Genomic DNA, 17393 nt, shown 5'->3' on the forward strand with positions numbered 1-17393 from the left:
AATACACCCACTTGAATTTTGAGCATTGTTGAACATAAACATCACACTTTCATCATTGCAAATCACAGAACATGTATAACTCATACCGGAAGCATAGACTATACATTGTCTCCATAATAATTCAATTGTGTGTTGGTTCATATCTATTCTCATCGCATCACAGATCATTGCTACCAATTCAGAATAGGAAACACATGAATTTAATATGATGGAGCTCCTCGCACGAGGTGGTTCATAACCAATACCCATATGTGGTAGTTGAAATACTCTACCACCCCAATACAAACTCACAAATACTTGCATGATTTCTGCATAAAAAACAACAACAATTATGGACATTTTTCCTACAAGTCCTAATTTAATAAATTGGGTAAAACTAACAAATGAAAGCAAAATAAACATGAATAATGATGAATGTAGCTTAATTGATGAACAAATTACCGGATCTTATGGAGATAACATTGGAAATCGCCGGAAACCCGAGAGAGGAATTGAAAGTGTATTCTGTGCGCTGCTTCTGCCTTCTGCGTTAAAAGCTGACTGAAAGATGCACAACCCTTATGCGTCTTTCGTTAATTACGCATAAGGGTTATGCGTCTTTAACCCTTATGCGTAATTAACGAAAGACGCATAAGGGTTGTGCGTTTCATTAATAACGACGTATAATTCTTATGCGTCAATAAATCTAATCTCCTTCATTAAAATGGAATTCCATTAGTGGGCTATAACAAAAATAGAAAGAACTCTATGAGAATAACTTCGGACGTCCGATTTCAATTTTCAAAAGTATGGAAATAGTGTTACTTAAATTTTGAAAGATGGTTAAATTTTACGGTAACGGAAATAAAGAACCAGCTTCTCTCTTGCAAAAATTATCATTACGACTAATTCAACCATTATTCTATTCTGCATCTTTCTCATTCAACCCTAATCGCAAATTTTTCAGCATTAATTGTAAAATTCGCCTGAAAATTCAATTAAACTTCTATGAGCATCGACGTCGTCGAGATTTATTACGCAATCCGGTCTTCCAATTTTTATCCTATTAATAACAAGGTACCAATAATAATTCGGCATTTATGCGCTTGTTTAATTTATGAATGAGTTTTTCCCTGTTTATATGGTTCATATTTGTAAATGTATTGAAACTCTATCTGCAAATTAAATAAATAGGGGCTGCATTGATTATTGCATTCATCATGTCGGTGATGAATCTTAATTCATAGTTTCTAGTTAGTACATTTGGAAGATATATGGATGTTTATGTTAAAAAGTTTCTGTTTAAGCAACGTTTTTTATTCTCATTTAGGAACACAATGTTTTTCAAGTCGTCGTCTGAGGAGTTGGGTTCATATTATCCTGTGAGAGCTGAATGTGCAGGTGATGTTCCCAAGACCCGGTTTAAAGCGAGGGTATGTACACATTTCGTGATCAAATTCTAATTTTTAATGTGTTGTTAGATGGTTGACCTGTGTATTTATTGGTTGAAGATGTTTAAGCTATCTAAATGAACTTAGTATTTGCATATTTGATGAGTTGGAGAACTTAGGACATAACATCGATGTGCTAATGCAATCCTGGGTTATCGATGTGGACGTGTTGTACTCGTATCGTTACTATTGTCCCAATAAGTTTGTTTATGGGGAGTGATGGACATTGGATTGTCGAACTAATACTTCATGGCTGTCTTTGTTGGACATGGAAGTCCATTGAAATAATACTTGCTTTCCCGTGCTTCTATTGCATATGATATTTTACTTTCTTTCACTAGATGTCTACTGTATATTTTTAAAACAGTCACTTACACGGGCGTATTGACAGGTTGGTAAAACTTTAAGCCCAAGAAGATGGAATGCGGCATTTACCGCGGATGGCCATTTGGATATAGCTGCCATTCTTAGAAGAATCCAAAGAGGGGTTAGTATGCATTTCTTAATTGAAATTTTCATGAGATTCCGTGTTCATGGGTCCAAACAGCTATCGTCCTCAAATTATTTGTTGTCATCAAGAACTGTGGAAATCTTCAAAATGCACCATTATAATCGTTTTCTAATGTGTTTCATGTTGTGGTGGAGAGGAGAATTTGATAGTTTGCATAGGAAAGATGGAGCCAGGGTACTGCTTCTATATTGGGAAAACATCGTTAGTTTGAATCTTAAGTTATATCACTAGAAAATCCTGTTTGTTTTACTGGGATAGAATGATGGGGTCTACTATGGCACAATAGTGTAATTATAAAATTATAATCATCACTTTCTATAGGTTTTCAGTAAATTCAGTCTTCCTCAGTCAAGAAATTGAGCTTCAACACCAAGAATTTATTGATCCTATCACTCTAAAATGGTAAAATAAATGTAATCCATTCCATTGAGTGCCTGAACATTATGCACAACATAGCTTTCCAATGAAGCTACTTAAATAATTGGAAAACTGGAGTGTTATAATTATGGTGGATGAAGAAGATATATATCCCTGTATAGTACTTGTTGCACTTACAGTTGTATCTTAGCCTGGAGACATTTGCTTAATGGCAATTGGGGCAAGCTTACAGTTAAAAGCTCTACGAAAACCACCTTATATCCAGCCTCCTGCACTAATATTTTTGACTGTTGATGTATATTCTCCATGCAATCGGAATTACTGCTTGCACTATTAAGGAAGGACATTCCGGGAAATATATCAAATTAGACAGAAAATGATTGTCTGCTTACATTTAGTTTTTATTAGAATTGGTACAGTGTACAATGAAATGTTTTAACTAGCTTATGAGTTCTATCAGTAAAATTAAATGACTGAAGTATTGATAAAATGCTATATTTCTTATTTTGACTATTTTATTAGGGGATTCATCCTACCATTAAAGGGGTAGTCTGGGAGTTCTTGTTAGGTTGCTTTGATCCCAACAGTACATTTGATGAAAGAAATGATATCAGGCGACAAAGAAGGTATGGATGTAGTCTCATTTATAGCTTTGGTGAAATATTATTAGAAAAGCATTATAGCAGTACCTTCTTTTTGGCCTGGACAAAATAAAATGATACTACTAGGAAATCCTGCTCTCCTACTCTTACAGAGTGTGGAGAAATAAAGACATAGTTTGCTTTAGTTTTGTTTGTTACTCTATATTATTCTACTGTGATATGTCAATCAGGATAAATTATCCTTTTTTTTATTCAAGAAGGACATCAGACCATTTCAAAATTTTCTTCCCTTGCATACACAGCAACAAGGGTCAAGTTCTGCCTGAATCCTCTCCATTCAATTCGGTTCTAAATTTTCTATGGCTGCCTTTTGATGGTTTTTTCTTGTTTGGGAAAAAATTAGAAATCGAGGTTCCCAATAGGGGAACCTTTTATTTATTTATTTATTTACAACTTTATCAATGGTTCATTCCTCAAATTCATTTTGAATGGACCACGCTCATTATAAATGTGTAACTTAAACACGCATTCTGTAAATGCATTGCATACAACACACATTTCAGAAATGTGTTCTGTCCGAAAAAGGAGAAGCTTGCTTATTATGCTAAGTAGGTTACGCATTTTCCGAAATGCATGTACCACGTTACGCATTTATGGAATCTGTGTTACGCATTTGAGGAATGCTACATTACCAAAGTTGTACTAAGAAAAGGTTCCAGATAAATTCTAATTTTGTCCCAAACAAGAAAAATGCCCCTTTTGATATGGTAAATCATGCCCCTAAATTTAAATGATCTCAGAGTTGTCGATAAGAGGTGTGCACTATAGATGTGAATTTGTTCAGCAGCAGAAATCAACTGCCTTTTGTTTTAAGCGGGGAAAAAAATCTTGTTAGCATTATCTCAGCATGTAATATCCATTGACATTTAATAAATTTATTCTTGGATTGAATTTTTATCTTCTTTGAGAAAAAACAAAAAAATATTGACCATTCAGCTAATAAATAGTACTACCATTTATTAAAATATATAGAACCTAGACTTGTGTTCAGACTTGGCTGACGTCCTATGCAGAGACATTTATATGAGTCCAACTTATTACTTCTGTAGACTTTGAATTATGTTGACACAGCTACACAAGGATATGAAATTATGATATGGGGACTTGCCTGTGCATATAGTACAATACTTGTGAAAATCATATTGCTCAACAGATATATCAACTTATGGCTAAATGGAAGAAAATGGCACTACTTGATTTTCTTTTTGTTCAAGATGAAATATTTCAAAGGACTTTGAGAAATCCAGAACACTAAGACAAGCAAAATCACCAAAATGAAAAAACAAAGACAAACCCAAAAATATACGGAGCATTATAACTGAACGAAAATTACAATACACTCTCCGTGCCATTAAAGATGACCCGCTTTCCTTTTTGGTTTGTCCCAACCAAGATGATCCATTATTAAAATTGGAAACACCTTTATCTCTACTTTATTCCCTTTCTCTTACTTTACTCTCTCCACTTAATATACAAAATAAAGTTGTATAAAATCCTGTGCCGCCCAAGGATGGGGTCATCTTCCTTGGGACGGAGGGAGTACAAGATAATGCCTTCGAAAAGGCCACACATCAAAAGAGGGAATACACAGAAATGCTGGCAGGACACTTCAACTAAAAAACACAAATCTATTTTATAGATTCTACTAAAGACTCCAACGTGAAATAAAACTCTAACCAACGAAAGGCTTCTAAACATAAAACTTGAAAAGATAATCTAAACATACTTAGACATAAACTTGAAAAATATGCTGGAAAAGGACAGAAGATGTGTATCAGGGTGTAACCTAAGGAGATGCTTTCGTAAATGAATAGTCAGAGCACATAAACACTGACCAACAATTTTGTGTTTTTTTACCAGCAATATATCAACTCCTGTATAGTGATTCTTTAGAGTGGAATTGGTGTCCCTCTACTTTTCAAAAAAATTATGCTCTATTTGTCTAGATTCTATTACATGACTAAATGATAACGTCTCTTCATACTTTCTTCTGTTGATGATGATACCTCCGTAAATTGGTTGATGAATTTCACGTGCTACTGAAGTTACAGCTTAGGTATTTGCCTCAACTTCAAAAATTCCTTTCAAGACATGATCTCAATTTCTACTGTGATAGGCTAAAGGTGCAGTATGCAATCTACTAAGATAATATCTTTACTTGATTGCTAACTTGGTGGGCTGCATGTGTTGAATATTATTTATATATGGTATGGATACTTAAAGCTATAATATCAGTGCACTGTGTATTTGATTATATTGATCTATACATATTCAGGGAACAGTATGATGCACTGAAAGCTGTATGTCAAAAGATGGTACCTACTGTTGGCAGTGGAAAGTTCATCACAACACCTGTAGTTACTGATGATGGCCAACCAGTACCAGATCCTCAAAACAATACTTATGCCATAACAAATTCTGGTCAATTAGACCAAAGGGAGATTCAATGGATGCTAAGCCTATCCCAAATTGGTTTGTGCTCAGCCATGACTTGATTTTCACCTTGATTTCTAAAAGTAAATGTTTGTTAACAATTATTCTTTCTACCTATCTCCTAATATCTGTTCTGTCTGATATTCTGTGTTCCTCTTGGTGTGGTTCTGATGCTTGTGTTCACTCATGCAAGAGTCATTTGTAAAATTAATGTTGTTAGCTAACATTTGACCTGCATTTCGAAGTTGTACAGTATATGCTGATTCACAGTGCTAACATAACCAATCTAGGTTTGGATGTCGTACGGACTGATCGCACGCTTGTATTCTATGAGAATGAAGCTAATCAGGCAAAGCTTTGGGATATTCTCGCTGTCTATGCTTGGATGGACAAAGATATTGGGTATGTTCAAGGTAATTACTTGGGCTGTACCAAGGTCAAGGTGTGATATCTATAAGTGAAAGATCTTACCTGTTCTTATGTATTATACTCCGCAGGAATGAATGATATATGCTCTCCCATGGTTATTCTTATCGAACATGAAGCAGATGCCTTCTGGTGCTTTGAGCGAGCAATGCGAAGGCTAGTAAGATTCCTTTATCCACTGAAAAATTTGCATCACATAATGCATAAGGCAAATTTTTTTTACTCGAGATTCATTTACCTTTTTCCTCCAAAACTTTGTTTGTTTTGACACGGGATGATTTTGGTTAGTTTGGAAACAAGTAAAAGGAGGAAATTATTAAAAGAGTGCTTAAGATCCCTTTAGTCAACAATCTCGTAGTGCCTCTTTCTTCCTCTTGTCGAGCAAGTGAAAGATATATAGCCATTTCATGTTTCCAAATTTCCAAATTTCCAATTTAAACTTCCTTATATGGGTGAATTAAATAGTTCAATGAAATTTCCATTTATCGGCGATATGGCATAACCAGCAATCTATTTTCTAATTCTTCTCATTCTCTTTCAAAGGAAAATGATCCCACAAAGAAAAGAATTGTATAGTACAAAATAACATAAAAACAGATTGATTTACAAAAAGCAAAGTTACAGGCTTTCTATTCCATTACAATTGTTCCTTTTTTTAGAGAAATCAATGTCCTTTTTTTCAGAAAGGATTATTATTTCTACCTGCAATTATTCTAGAACTTTTCATTAGGCAACTCTTACATATATTGCATGTTTAATAGTTTGACCTCCCAGTAGTTTCTTGCAGGCTTTGATTGCAACTGTCCTAGATGTGTCTCAGACTCTCAGTAGACTTTTCTATTTTGTTTAAAACATACAATCCATTGCACCTTGGTCCCCTGTATCCAACTGTGAGAGTGACGTGCTAATAATTATCAAGTTGGCATGTTTCTATTTTGTCTGAGATGGAGATATATAATGTTTTTAATCTTCTTGTCTTGCATTGGTAACTCATTCTCCATTTCTTTTTGAAGAGGGAAAACTTCAGGTGTACGTCGAGTGCTATGGGTGTTCAATCTCAACTTGGCACCCTTTCACAAATCGTTAATACTATTGATCCTAAACTCCATCAGCACCTTGGTATGGCTGTTTTTCTCTGCAGAATTTCCATTCCCCCTTAAGTAATTTAAGATAATACATATTGAATCTTCACATGGAGAGTTATTGAAATCTGCCATAAGCCCCCGTTTAGTTTGCATGGGAACTTTGTGTATCATGAGGCGATGCTTTTCAGCTACAAATAATGAACACTAGTGTACTGACTACTGGGAACTATGCACCCCAGTTCAAGATGTATCAATGCAAATGATCCAAATCAATTAAGGCTTCTGCAGCAATTCCAATATATTGCCTTTCTTCTGTATGAAACTGGCACATTTGATAGAATCTACTATCGTACCCAACAAAAGAACACTGAAAGGTGTTAAAAGAATAAGCTATCATCTGGTTCCTGCATGTGAAAGAAACATGAGAAAAGCTAATCTTACATATTGATGTGATAACCCATGCTACGCCCCCCCACCCCCCCCCCCCCTTTCCTGTATGATATATGTGTATGTATGCATGTTTGCATCTATGTGTGACTGAAGGCCATATCTCCATTTTGATAGAGGAGCTGGATGGCGGGGAATATTTATTTGCTATTCGTATGCTGATGGTTCTGTTTCGAAGAGAGTTTTCGTTTGTGGATGCAATGTATCTTTGGGAGGTATAAACTCCTATCATCCATTCAAATGATTCACTAAACTTTACCTTTTTCACTGGACACATTTAACAGGATTTTGTGCCAAAGTTATTTTGTTAATATGTGTTAACTGGAAATTTGGTGGATGTAGGTCATGTGGGCGATGGAGTACAATCCAAATATCTTTACATTATATGAGGAATCAAGGGATGCATCTTCTTCCCATGGTCAAGGTGAATTTAAAGTGAAGCATAAGAAGATGCTCAAACAGTACGGGAAATTTGAGAGAAAAAATTTAGAAACTGGATGGACAGACCAGAGAGGTGCTCTCGCTGTGTTCCTTGTTGCTAGTGTACTTCAGAAGAAGAATAAGAGACTCTTACGAGAGGCTCAAGGCATGGATGATGTCGTTCAGGTACTTCTTCTTCTTCTGCGTACACAGATGCATGTTATTACTCACTATATTTGAAACATATCTCTAGATCTTGGGCGAAATCACTGGAAATATGGACGCGAAAAAAGCATTAAAAGAGGCATTGATCATTCATAAGAAGTATTTAAGCAAGGCAAGCTTTATCCTAATATTCATCCTCACTTATGCACTGATCCATCCATTTTTTTTACGTTCTGACTGCTTCCTATTCGATGCAGACGAAGAAGTTGTGAGTGGCCTCGTCTATTGTGAGTACATTTTGCTCATGGCTCCCCTACATTTCCTTGAGCTTCTTTTGGTACATAAAATTTTGATCCCAAGTCATCGTATAACTCCAATTCTGTTTTATTGTTTTTTTTATATTTGAAGAACTGCCTGATCGTAATTGTCTGAAATATAAATCTCGTTGTATCGAACTTGTAATGATGATAGTAAATCTCATTATTAAAATTTTGTCATTCAAGAAAATGATAATTTTGAATGAGAGAAATGGAGTGTGTATTTATTATAAAGTCTATTTATAGCCCTCAACGTAAGAACGTTCTTTTATTTAATCCCCAATCTATATTATATGTTCACATTGTTTGGGTCATCATCGTCGCTGCCTATCCAGCGAGAGGTTGCGAGCTAATGGGTAGGATATGAAACGAATCGTGAATTCTTGATCGATCTTGATGTTTATTTGTTGGACGACACATCTTGGGTGAGCGACATCAACTCATGTCAATCGTTGTTGGCGATGAGCTTGGCACCCATCTCATATCGCTTCACAACTGGCCGATGGAGAGGACAAACACGAAGCCCACAATGAGATCGTCAACAAATGTCCTATTTTCTCACAACTACCAATTGATTAATTATAGTTGGACTATGAATTAATTAAATCATGGACTACCATAGCCTTAAGTGACACATTTATCTTTTTGAAATGTTTCACTCTAAATTACACACTATTTCTTAAAATAGAAACATCGATTTCTCTACTTTATTCTCTCATCACTTAACTTACAAAATAACACTGCATAAAATTCTGTATCGATAAGAAATGCTCCACTTAGAGCATGCGCAGCGGTGGCGTACGTCGCCACCGCCGTCCGCGCCGCTGGCACGGACGCCATCCGCCGCCGCTGCGCTCGCGCCGCTGGCACGACGCTGCTCGATGTATCGAGCACGTCCGTGCCAGCGGACGCACACGTGGCGCGCTCCCATTCGTCAACGGCATAGCCGTTGTGTTTAAACATTTTTTATTTTTTTTTAAAAAAATCGGTATTTAATTATAAATAATGCTAAAAAATAAAAAAAAATATATTTTCCAAATCCCAAAAATATGGCCGTTTTTCCCGTTTTTTCTGAATTTTTTTTATTTTTTTTAATTTTTTTTCCCCAAAATCATCTATAAATACACACATTCATCACTCATTTATCATATCAATTCATCTCTCATTCACACAATGCGCGATACTCATCTATAAATACACACAATGCGCAATACTCGAATCCACAATCAACTACAAGAAGACCTAATCAACAACATGTGGGCGAAATTCAGCAACGAGTAGTGGTTTTTTTAATTTTTAGGATTTTAATTATGTAATTTTTAATTTTTAGGATTTTAATTATGTAATTTTTCATTTTTAGGATTTTAATTATGTAATGTTTAATTTTATTTGTCATTTGTAATATTTATTGTGGTTTTTAAATGAATTTTAATATTATGGAAATGTTATTGTTTAATTGAATTTTAAATTAATTGTGCTCGTCCTTGCGGAAGAGCACAATTGTGGGTGTTGTGCTCTTGCCAGAGAGCAGGCATGAATAGTACCGCCCGGGCCCACAACCGTGCCGCTGGCAAGAGCACGGTTGTGGATGCTCTTAGAGTGTAATATTCTCTATTGTGGAGAATAGAAAACCTAATTTTATTAGAGAAAAATATATAAATGAGAATACGTAATGTTCTAGAGAGATTTCCTAGCTTTCTATATAGATCGTTGTATTGGGGAATAGTTCATGCATGGGATCAGAATACATGTAGATGCCAACAGTGCCAATAATGGTGAATTCAATTATCTGATCAATTGTGTCTCATTGCTCAACCCTCAATGTGCAATACTCGTGGGTGGAAAAAAGTTAGTGGAATAGAGGTCCTACTTGTATAAATTAGTTATCAATGAAATGTGAGTATAATGAGGTAGTGGAAGGTGGGTTATTACCATTTATGGTAAAAGTGAAGCAGAACTCTTATTCACGAACGAACTAAAATGGAAAAACGAGACTCCTATTCGCGGACGGAGGGAATAGTAATTATACATTCGAATATGGGGATGTGATCAATTCCTAACTAATTAGTAATCCAAAATTAAGACTAATTTTTAACCATTAGATTAGGAGATCTAGTGGTTGATATAATGCAGATTATATTTTAAATTTAAATAATTATTAAATAAAATTAAACAGTATTGATGTCAATTCTCTCTTATTAAAATTATTTAAAAACTTTAAATTTACGTAACTCTCTCGATTTAAATTATTTTTTCACAAAAAATATAATCAAATTAAAGGTAATTTTATAAGGATTCTAACGAGATCTCAATTGCATATGTTCCGACGACGTTCGAATGATGAAATTTGATGATTTTTATTTCAGTTTTCGTATACGTTGATAAGCAAATTTTTTTTTATCAAGAAATACATCAAAAAATCTCAATATAATGCAGGTAAAATCTCAATATAACTGTGTTGATATTTTCGTGTACTTGTGTTGAAATAATCATGTCATTGTGTTGATATTTGTAATACACTATGTTGATATAAAAGAAACACGAAATTTATTATATGATAACAGAATGACGATCTTACCATTTTGTTGATATTTTATCTACTATTTATTGAAATTCGTAAGATTTAATTTTATCCACTCATTTTAAAATCTAAGGGTGAAAATTTGGTCTTGATTTTGGATTATGATGCTATAACTATAAGCAATATAAGAGGACCCTTCGAATATATACTCATGTCTATATTTTCAATATGCAATCATTAGATTATGACATGAATTTATAATAAGAGGAAACTCCTCAACCATTAGATTAGGTAGGATCATATATACAGCACAAGCATAGTAGATAGATAAGAGCATTAGCAATGGAGGGTCGATGGGAGGGCCTTCCCCATCTGCCCTCAACGCCCCACCATAGCAGCGGAGGGGCCGTCAATCGCCCACCCCCTCTCTCCCCCAAATGGCCGATCCTATAGGGTCGTCGATCGGCCCTCCATTGTGGTGAGAGGGCCGACGATCAGCCCTTGATCTTTTTTTTTTATTTTTTGCTAAAACAGAATGAGAGAGACGAAGAAACGTGGATGAAGAAGAAGAAGAAAGCGGCTGTTGTGAATTGTTATGAGGAAGATTAACCCTGATTTATATTTAAACTATAAATTAGCGGGCTAATAATTTTATTAAATAGATGGACTATAAAGTAATGGGCCAATAATTTTATTAAATTAATAGACTATATTTGAGATGGGATAATTTAGGTTTTCATTTAGTTAATTAATAAGTTGTCACATATTTGAGATAAATTAAAATTTATTTCTTGTACTATAATATTTTACATTTTAATTTAATTAAACTAATAACATATTAAATATAGAATTGCTACAAATTTAAAGCAAAATAAATGATGATGTGGAAATGAATTGGAAATGGGAGGGCCCTGTGTGAGGGCCATTCTATTGTGGGAGATAGGCCCTCTAAAAAATTGATGATATGGAAATAATAAAAAAAGAAGAGTCCTGTAGGAGGCCCTCCCATTGCTAATGCTCTAATAAGATGCATTTCTTCCATTAGTGGTCACGGACAAAGCGTCCACTTTAAGCCCAATTATTTTTAGAGGAGTACTGGTTATACCTAGGGCTGGGTAAAAATACCGAAATACCGCCCTTACCATATCGAAAAAATATCGAAAATACCGGATTTTTGGTATACCGTAATTTTCGGTAAGGTATCATACCTTACCGATTTATTTCGGTACGGTAACGGTATGAATTTTCATATACCGAGGTATACCGGGGTATACCAAAAATATGGTATATACCGTAATTTTAGGTATTTACCGAAAATATGGTATATACCATAATTTTCGGTATATACCGATATCAATATATGCCAAATTATATCAAGTAAATTCATACTTTTACCAAACAAATAAATATTTACATGTAGAAATCAAATCTTGCCTCATTATAGTTGTGGGTAATCATGTAAATATAAAATCAAATAAACTCAATTAGGAAAACTTGATATCGTTGAATCAATTAGTTTCAAACAAATATAAGATTTTAGTTAAATTAGTTCCAAACAAATATCGTTGAACATTATGTGATTGCGTGGAGTTTAATTGTTGCAGTTTTTTATTGAATATGTTTGAGTTTGATTAAATTTCATGTTTTCTAAGTATTTTTAAAATTTTATTTTCATATGTGTTTGTATTTAGAATTATTTACAAAATAATGATATTTTTGTATGTCTTATTGTAGTCCGATATATCGTAAAACTCTGGTATACCGCAAAAGTACGGTATACCGAATTTAGATATGACATACTGAAAATAAGGTATGGTATCGATATTGAAATTTGTCATACCGAAAATAAGGTATACCGAAGTTCGGTATACCGAAAAATTTGGTAAGGTAAATGTATGATTTTTTCTCATATCGAATTTTCGGTAAGGTATACAGTATGATGGTTTCGGTAAGGTATACCGTACCTACCCACCCCTAATTATACCGCCGTCCTTAGCTGATACCTCTTGTGAAGCGACTCCTATAACTCTTTTGAAGTCTTAATCTCGACAAAGGAGAAATATATGATATCCTCTAATTACCCTAAACCCTTAATTAAGTCATTTTTTTTCAATTTTAAAAAATTTAAAATAATATAAAAAGTTACTCTCCGTGTCGCCATTAAATATTCAATTATTTCCTTTTTCATCCATCTATCAATAAATGTCATATTTTATTTTTACAATTTTTGATAATATACCCTCACATTCCACTAACACTTACATTTTATTATTAAACTAATATATAAAAGTACAACCCACAGTACATTAACTTTTACCGTCCACTTTTCTTCATAAAATCAAATAAATTCTTAAAACCCGAGCCGGTCAACTATGTGTCATTTAATCATGGACGAAGGGAATAATATTTTATTTTTTTCATATTGTAAATACCTTGCACTTTACATACTAAACATTTTTTTTGTAAATACTCCCTTCGTCCCATAATACGAGTTCACTTTCATTTTTACTATGGATTCCTTTTTACTATAGATGGTAAATACGCCTTATATTATTCCACTAACTCAATCAACTCTCATTTTATTATAAAATTATCATATAAAAGTAGATCATACTCCACTAACTTTGTTAATCTATTTTTCTTTACATTTTTTAAAATTCGTACTAAGTTAAATATATAAATTCTTAATTTTTTTAAAATTCATACTAAGTTAAATATATAAACTCTTATTGTGTAATTTACTTTTCTTTATATTTTTTAAAATTCGTACTAAGTTAAATATATAAACTCTTAATTTTTTAAAGTTGTACTAAATTAAATATATAAACTCTTATTGTGAAATATAGCCAGAAAAATGATTCAAATGAATGAATGTTCTCATTTGATGACTACTTTATTTCTGTAGTTTTATTTATATTGCGGAGGATATTTTTTGGTTATTAAAAAAAGGCACGCGGTAGTATAAAAGGGAAAGAAGCAGCGCAGCGTTTCTTCAAAGCTACTCACTCCATTTGCAAACGACACTGCTAATAATTTGCAGAATCTACTCTCTCCCCAATCTCTCCGCCACGCTCGTATCTGTAGTCCCTTGCATTTCTTCACCAATTTTTCTTAATTTGATCTTGTTTGCTTGTTTCTCTTCTTTTTAATTTTATTAGATGCTAAATTGCTTGTTGTCAACGATCACAATCTCTTGTCTACTTTTGAGCTAACGGACGCTAACCATACTATATTTTGGTTAAAATTGAGAAGATTTTGAGAACAATCTGGTCGGTCAATTCTTCTGAACCATAAGCATCAGTGACATTTCAATTACCTCAGTTGAATTGGGATCCGTGTGTGTATTTTTGATCTAGTTATTTGGAGTTTGGAGATCTAGTTAATATAAGCAGCTGTAAGTCTAGATGAATGTGAAATTAGGTACACTAGTTTAATTCAAGATGAATGTGAAATTAGGCGCATTAGTTTCTTATTAGTCTCTGAGATCCAGGGTTGCAGTGAGCTGCCCGTTTTTCTGTTTTCCCTGTATTTTGTAAGGAAATGTTGCTTACTCTATGCAGTAAAGGACGAAAATGGAAGGCACGGTGTTCAGCCCTGCATTGGAAGGAATGCAGCATGTTAAGTCGGAAGATGGAATAATGCTAACTAAGCCATTCTTGGATGTGTGCAAGCTTATTTTACCTGTGATCGGTAATTCTTCTTGAGTTTATGCAGAAATAATGTACATTTTGAGTTTTGCATCTTTTTTAATATACTAGGAGACATTCATTTGTTTATTTGTGTTTTACTTGCAGACTATAGTTAACTATGATAATATTTGTGGTTTAGCTGTTTGACACCAGCAATGATTATTATAAATCGGCTGTTAGATGTTTGGGTCCTTATTACTTCTGGTCTGACAAAATGTCATATTTAATGTTGAGTATTAGTGTTGGTGTTGTGGTGTAGTGCTAGGAACTTGAGCTGAGGTCACAAGTTTGAACCCCACAACTGCATCACAGACCCTTCTCTGTTCAGTTGTCTCTTTCTTATGGTTTCTGGTTTGTTGATGGGATTCAGGATTCTTTGGTGCATACCTTTGGATAGTGGCTGCTTATTCCTTTGCTACCATATAAATGTGTATATGTATGCAATCATTTAAATTAGTTGATCTGTAGATCCGTATTGATCTAGTTTCCATCTTCGAGGATGGATCTTAATCAATATTCATTGTGTCACAAAAATAGATGAGTTGAAGGGGACTCTACTCAACATCAAACTGGGGCTCTTAACTTGAACAGACTTGTAGGTTAATCTTTAAAGTCAATTCACCATGAAGCAAGTTGTAAAATGTTTGGGTGATGTAATAAGCACTTGGTGTGTGTATAAGGCACATTTTTTTTATTTTCTCAGTTAGTCACAATAATCCCATAGCTCCAAAATGTTTTAAAATATAAATGTTCCTGTGATGGGAAGGAATTGACGAGTAAGATTTAACAAGCCGTGAATGTCCGCAGAAAAATTTGGAGCTGCTATGGCAATTGTCAAATCTGACATCGGAGGCAATATAACTGTAAGATGATTTACGTCTACAGTTCACATACTTATCTGCCATTATCAATGTTCTTTGGATATATTCTTACACCAAATCACATCTTCATCTCTTGAACTCTAGAGACTAGAGAACAAATATTTGTCAAATCCAACAAAGTATATCCATCTATTCACTATGGTGCAAGAAGAAGTTGATGCTAAGACTGCTAAAGGCTCGTATAGTTGCACCAATGGCCTCCTGTGGTTGACAAGGTAGAAATTATACAAAATCAATAACTCTCTTCTCTTGAATTCCAAATTGACTTGGTAGTGTTCCTTTATAGCTTCATTTGCTTAAATGTACTCCCTTGGTCCCATTCTAGATGGCCACCTTTCCTTTTTAGTTTGTCCCACTTAAGATGTCCACTTTCTATATTATTTAGAAATAAATCCCTCTCTTCTCTCCTCATTAAAATATTCAACTATCTTTTTCTCTCTACTTACTGCACCTAACAACTCCTCCTAAAATCATGTGCCACTAAAAAATGTGGACATCTTGAGTGGGACGTAGGGAGTACATGTTAGAGACTTACAGTAGCATGCATGTAATCTCTTGTTACTTATTTGGCTTGAAAACAGACTTACATAAGAATGTTGTAACTTGTAGGGCAATGGATTTCTTGGTAGAGTTATTTCGGAATTTGATTCATCATCAAGACTGGTCTATGTCTCAGGCATGTAGTGAGGCCTATGGGAAGACCCTGAAAAAGTGGCATGGTTGGCTGGCTAGTTCAAGTTTTTCTGTAAGAACTCACAATGCTTATTATTTTCAGTTAGAATGCTTCAAGCTTTAGTTGAGTTTGTGAATTGGGTATTGATGGTCCATGTGGAATGTGTTTGTTCTCTACACTTTCTTGTAAATTAAGATCGTACACAACCTGAGAATGTCAATGCAGGGAATTGAAAGCTGTTACTTTATATACTGATAAAAACCTGACAATTCAGTCCCTGATATTTTTTTTTCATAATCTTCGCATCCGAAACTTGTGATTTTTGTGCATGTTCTAAGTTTTCTAAGTTCAATTGTACCTTAACAAATGCTTTCTATGGACCAAAATTTCAGCTTGCTATGAAGCTCGCTCCTGATAGGAAAAAGTTCTTGGACGTCGTTGCTGGGGATGGCGATGCTAATAGTGATATTGAGAAATTTTGCACCACTTTCTCACCATTTCTTGAGGAGAACCACAAATTCTTGGTATGACTATGATCTTTGGTTGTGAAACATATAAGCATTTCAAATCAAACTCCCTGAGTATCTGTCTTTCGTGTTTATAGGATTCGATTAGGTTTTTTTTCCTAACTATATTGTTGAAATATTGTTCTCCCTTCGACAGGCTAGCGTTGGCTTGGATGATCTAAAGGCATCTTAGACTTGGATGATGTGTGACGAAAATTATCACCTGCGGCAATTATTTACTATATTGCTATACGAATGCTGATAAATGAAACATAAAATATTACTACGTCTTAATGCATATGTAATGTAACATTAAGTTATGTATTCCTACATGGTTTCGTTTATCTGAAAAGTTAGTTTAATGTGAAAATATTGTCTTTCAGTTATAGTCTTGAATCTTGGTTTTATTTTGCACGAATGTATCATCTCTATTAACATTTGTGTAGTTTTTTTTTGCCAGTTGTGAATAAAACATTATCATAATATATTAAAATCTTATGTTATGCGTAATAAGTACAGTAGTCGGAGGGAAAAAAAAATTTATGCTTAAAAATCATAACTTAGCAATATACAAAAATATAATTTCATTTCAAGATCAAGCATGGCCATTAATCAATTAGGATTCTAAGGATTATTTTTTCTTTTTGAGTCTGCTCGCAAGCAAGGTCAGCTTCAAAGTGACTCGGATCAAGTTTATTTAGGGAAACTGGTTTGCTAATGAACCAAGTTTGAGCATGTTTGGCTCGTTAGCTCTTAAATAAATTTTTATAAATAAAATAATTTGTTTTCATTATTTTATATCGCCGATAAAAATATGGGCAATTGATATGACACGAGAATTAAGGCAAA

At 34.1% G+C, this 17393-nt stretch overlaps 2 protein-coding genes across 3 annotated transcripts; both read left to right on the forward strand.

The window, feature by feature from the left end:
* The first annotated feature begins 851 nt into the window (after window positions 1–851).
* On the forward strand, window positions 852–8508 carry LOC121763528 (rab GTPase-activating protein 22-like). Its single transcript, XM_042159562.1, has 12 exons — window positions 852–1056; window positions 1310–1412; window positions 1822–1917; window positions 2842–2945; window positions 5257–5453; window positions 5705–5827; window positions 5912–6000; window positions 6854–6959; window positions 7490–7587; window positions 7715–7978; window positions 8046–8129; window positions 8215–8508. The coding sequence occupies exons 2-12, from the start codon at window positions 1317–1319 to the stop codon at window positions 8227–8229; spliced, it is 1272 nt and encodes a 423-aa protein (XP_042015496.1). The 5' UTR covers window positions 852–1056; window positions 1310–1316; the 3' UTR covers window positions 8230–8508.
* Window positions 8509–13747: 5239 nt separating this feature from the next.
* On the forward strand, window positions 13748–16926 carry LOC121763968 (glycolipid transfer protein 1-like). 2 transcript variants are annotated; one of them, XM_042160055.1, is made up of 7 exons: window positions 13748–13875; window positions 14356–14485; window positions 15292–15347; window positions 15450–15580; window positions 15975–16110; window positions 16431–16562; window positions 16702–16926. In XM_042160055.1, exons 2-7 carry the CDS (start codon window positions 14368–14370, stop codon window positions 16735–16737), a joined length of 609 nt encoding a protein of 202 aa, XP_042015989.1. In that variant the 5' UTR covers window positions 13748–13875; window positions 14356–14367; the 3' UTR covers window positions 16738–16926. The 2 variants fall into 2 exon arrangements, with proteins under 2 accessions (XP_042015989.1, XP_042015991.1); XM_042160057.1 differs by having other exon boundaries at window positions 13795–14064.
* Window positions 16927–17393: the final 467 nt, after the last annotated feature.

Source organism: Salvia splendens, chromosome 14 (assembly GCF_004379255.2).
Source record: "Salvia splendens isolate huo1 chromosome 14, SspV2, whole genome shotgun sequence".
Lineage (NCBI taxonomy): Eukaryota > Viridiplantae > Streptophyta > Magnoliopsida > Lamiales > Lamiaceae > Salvia > Salvia splendens.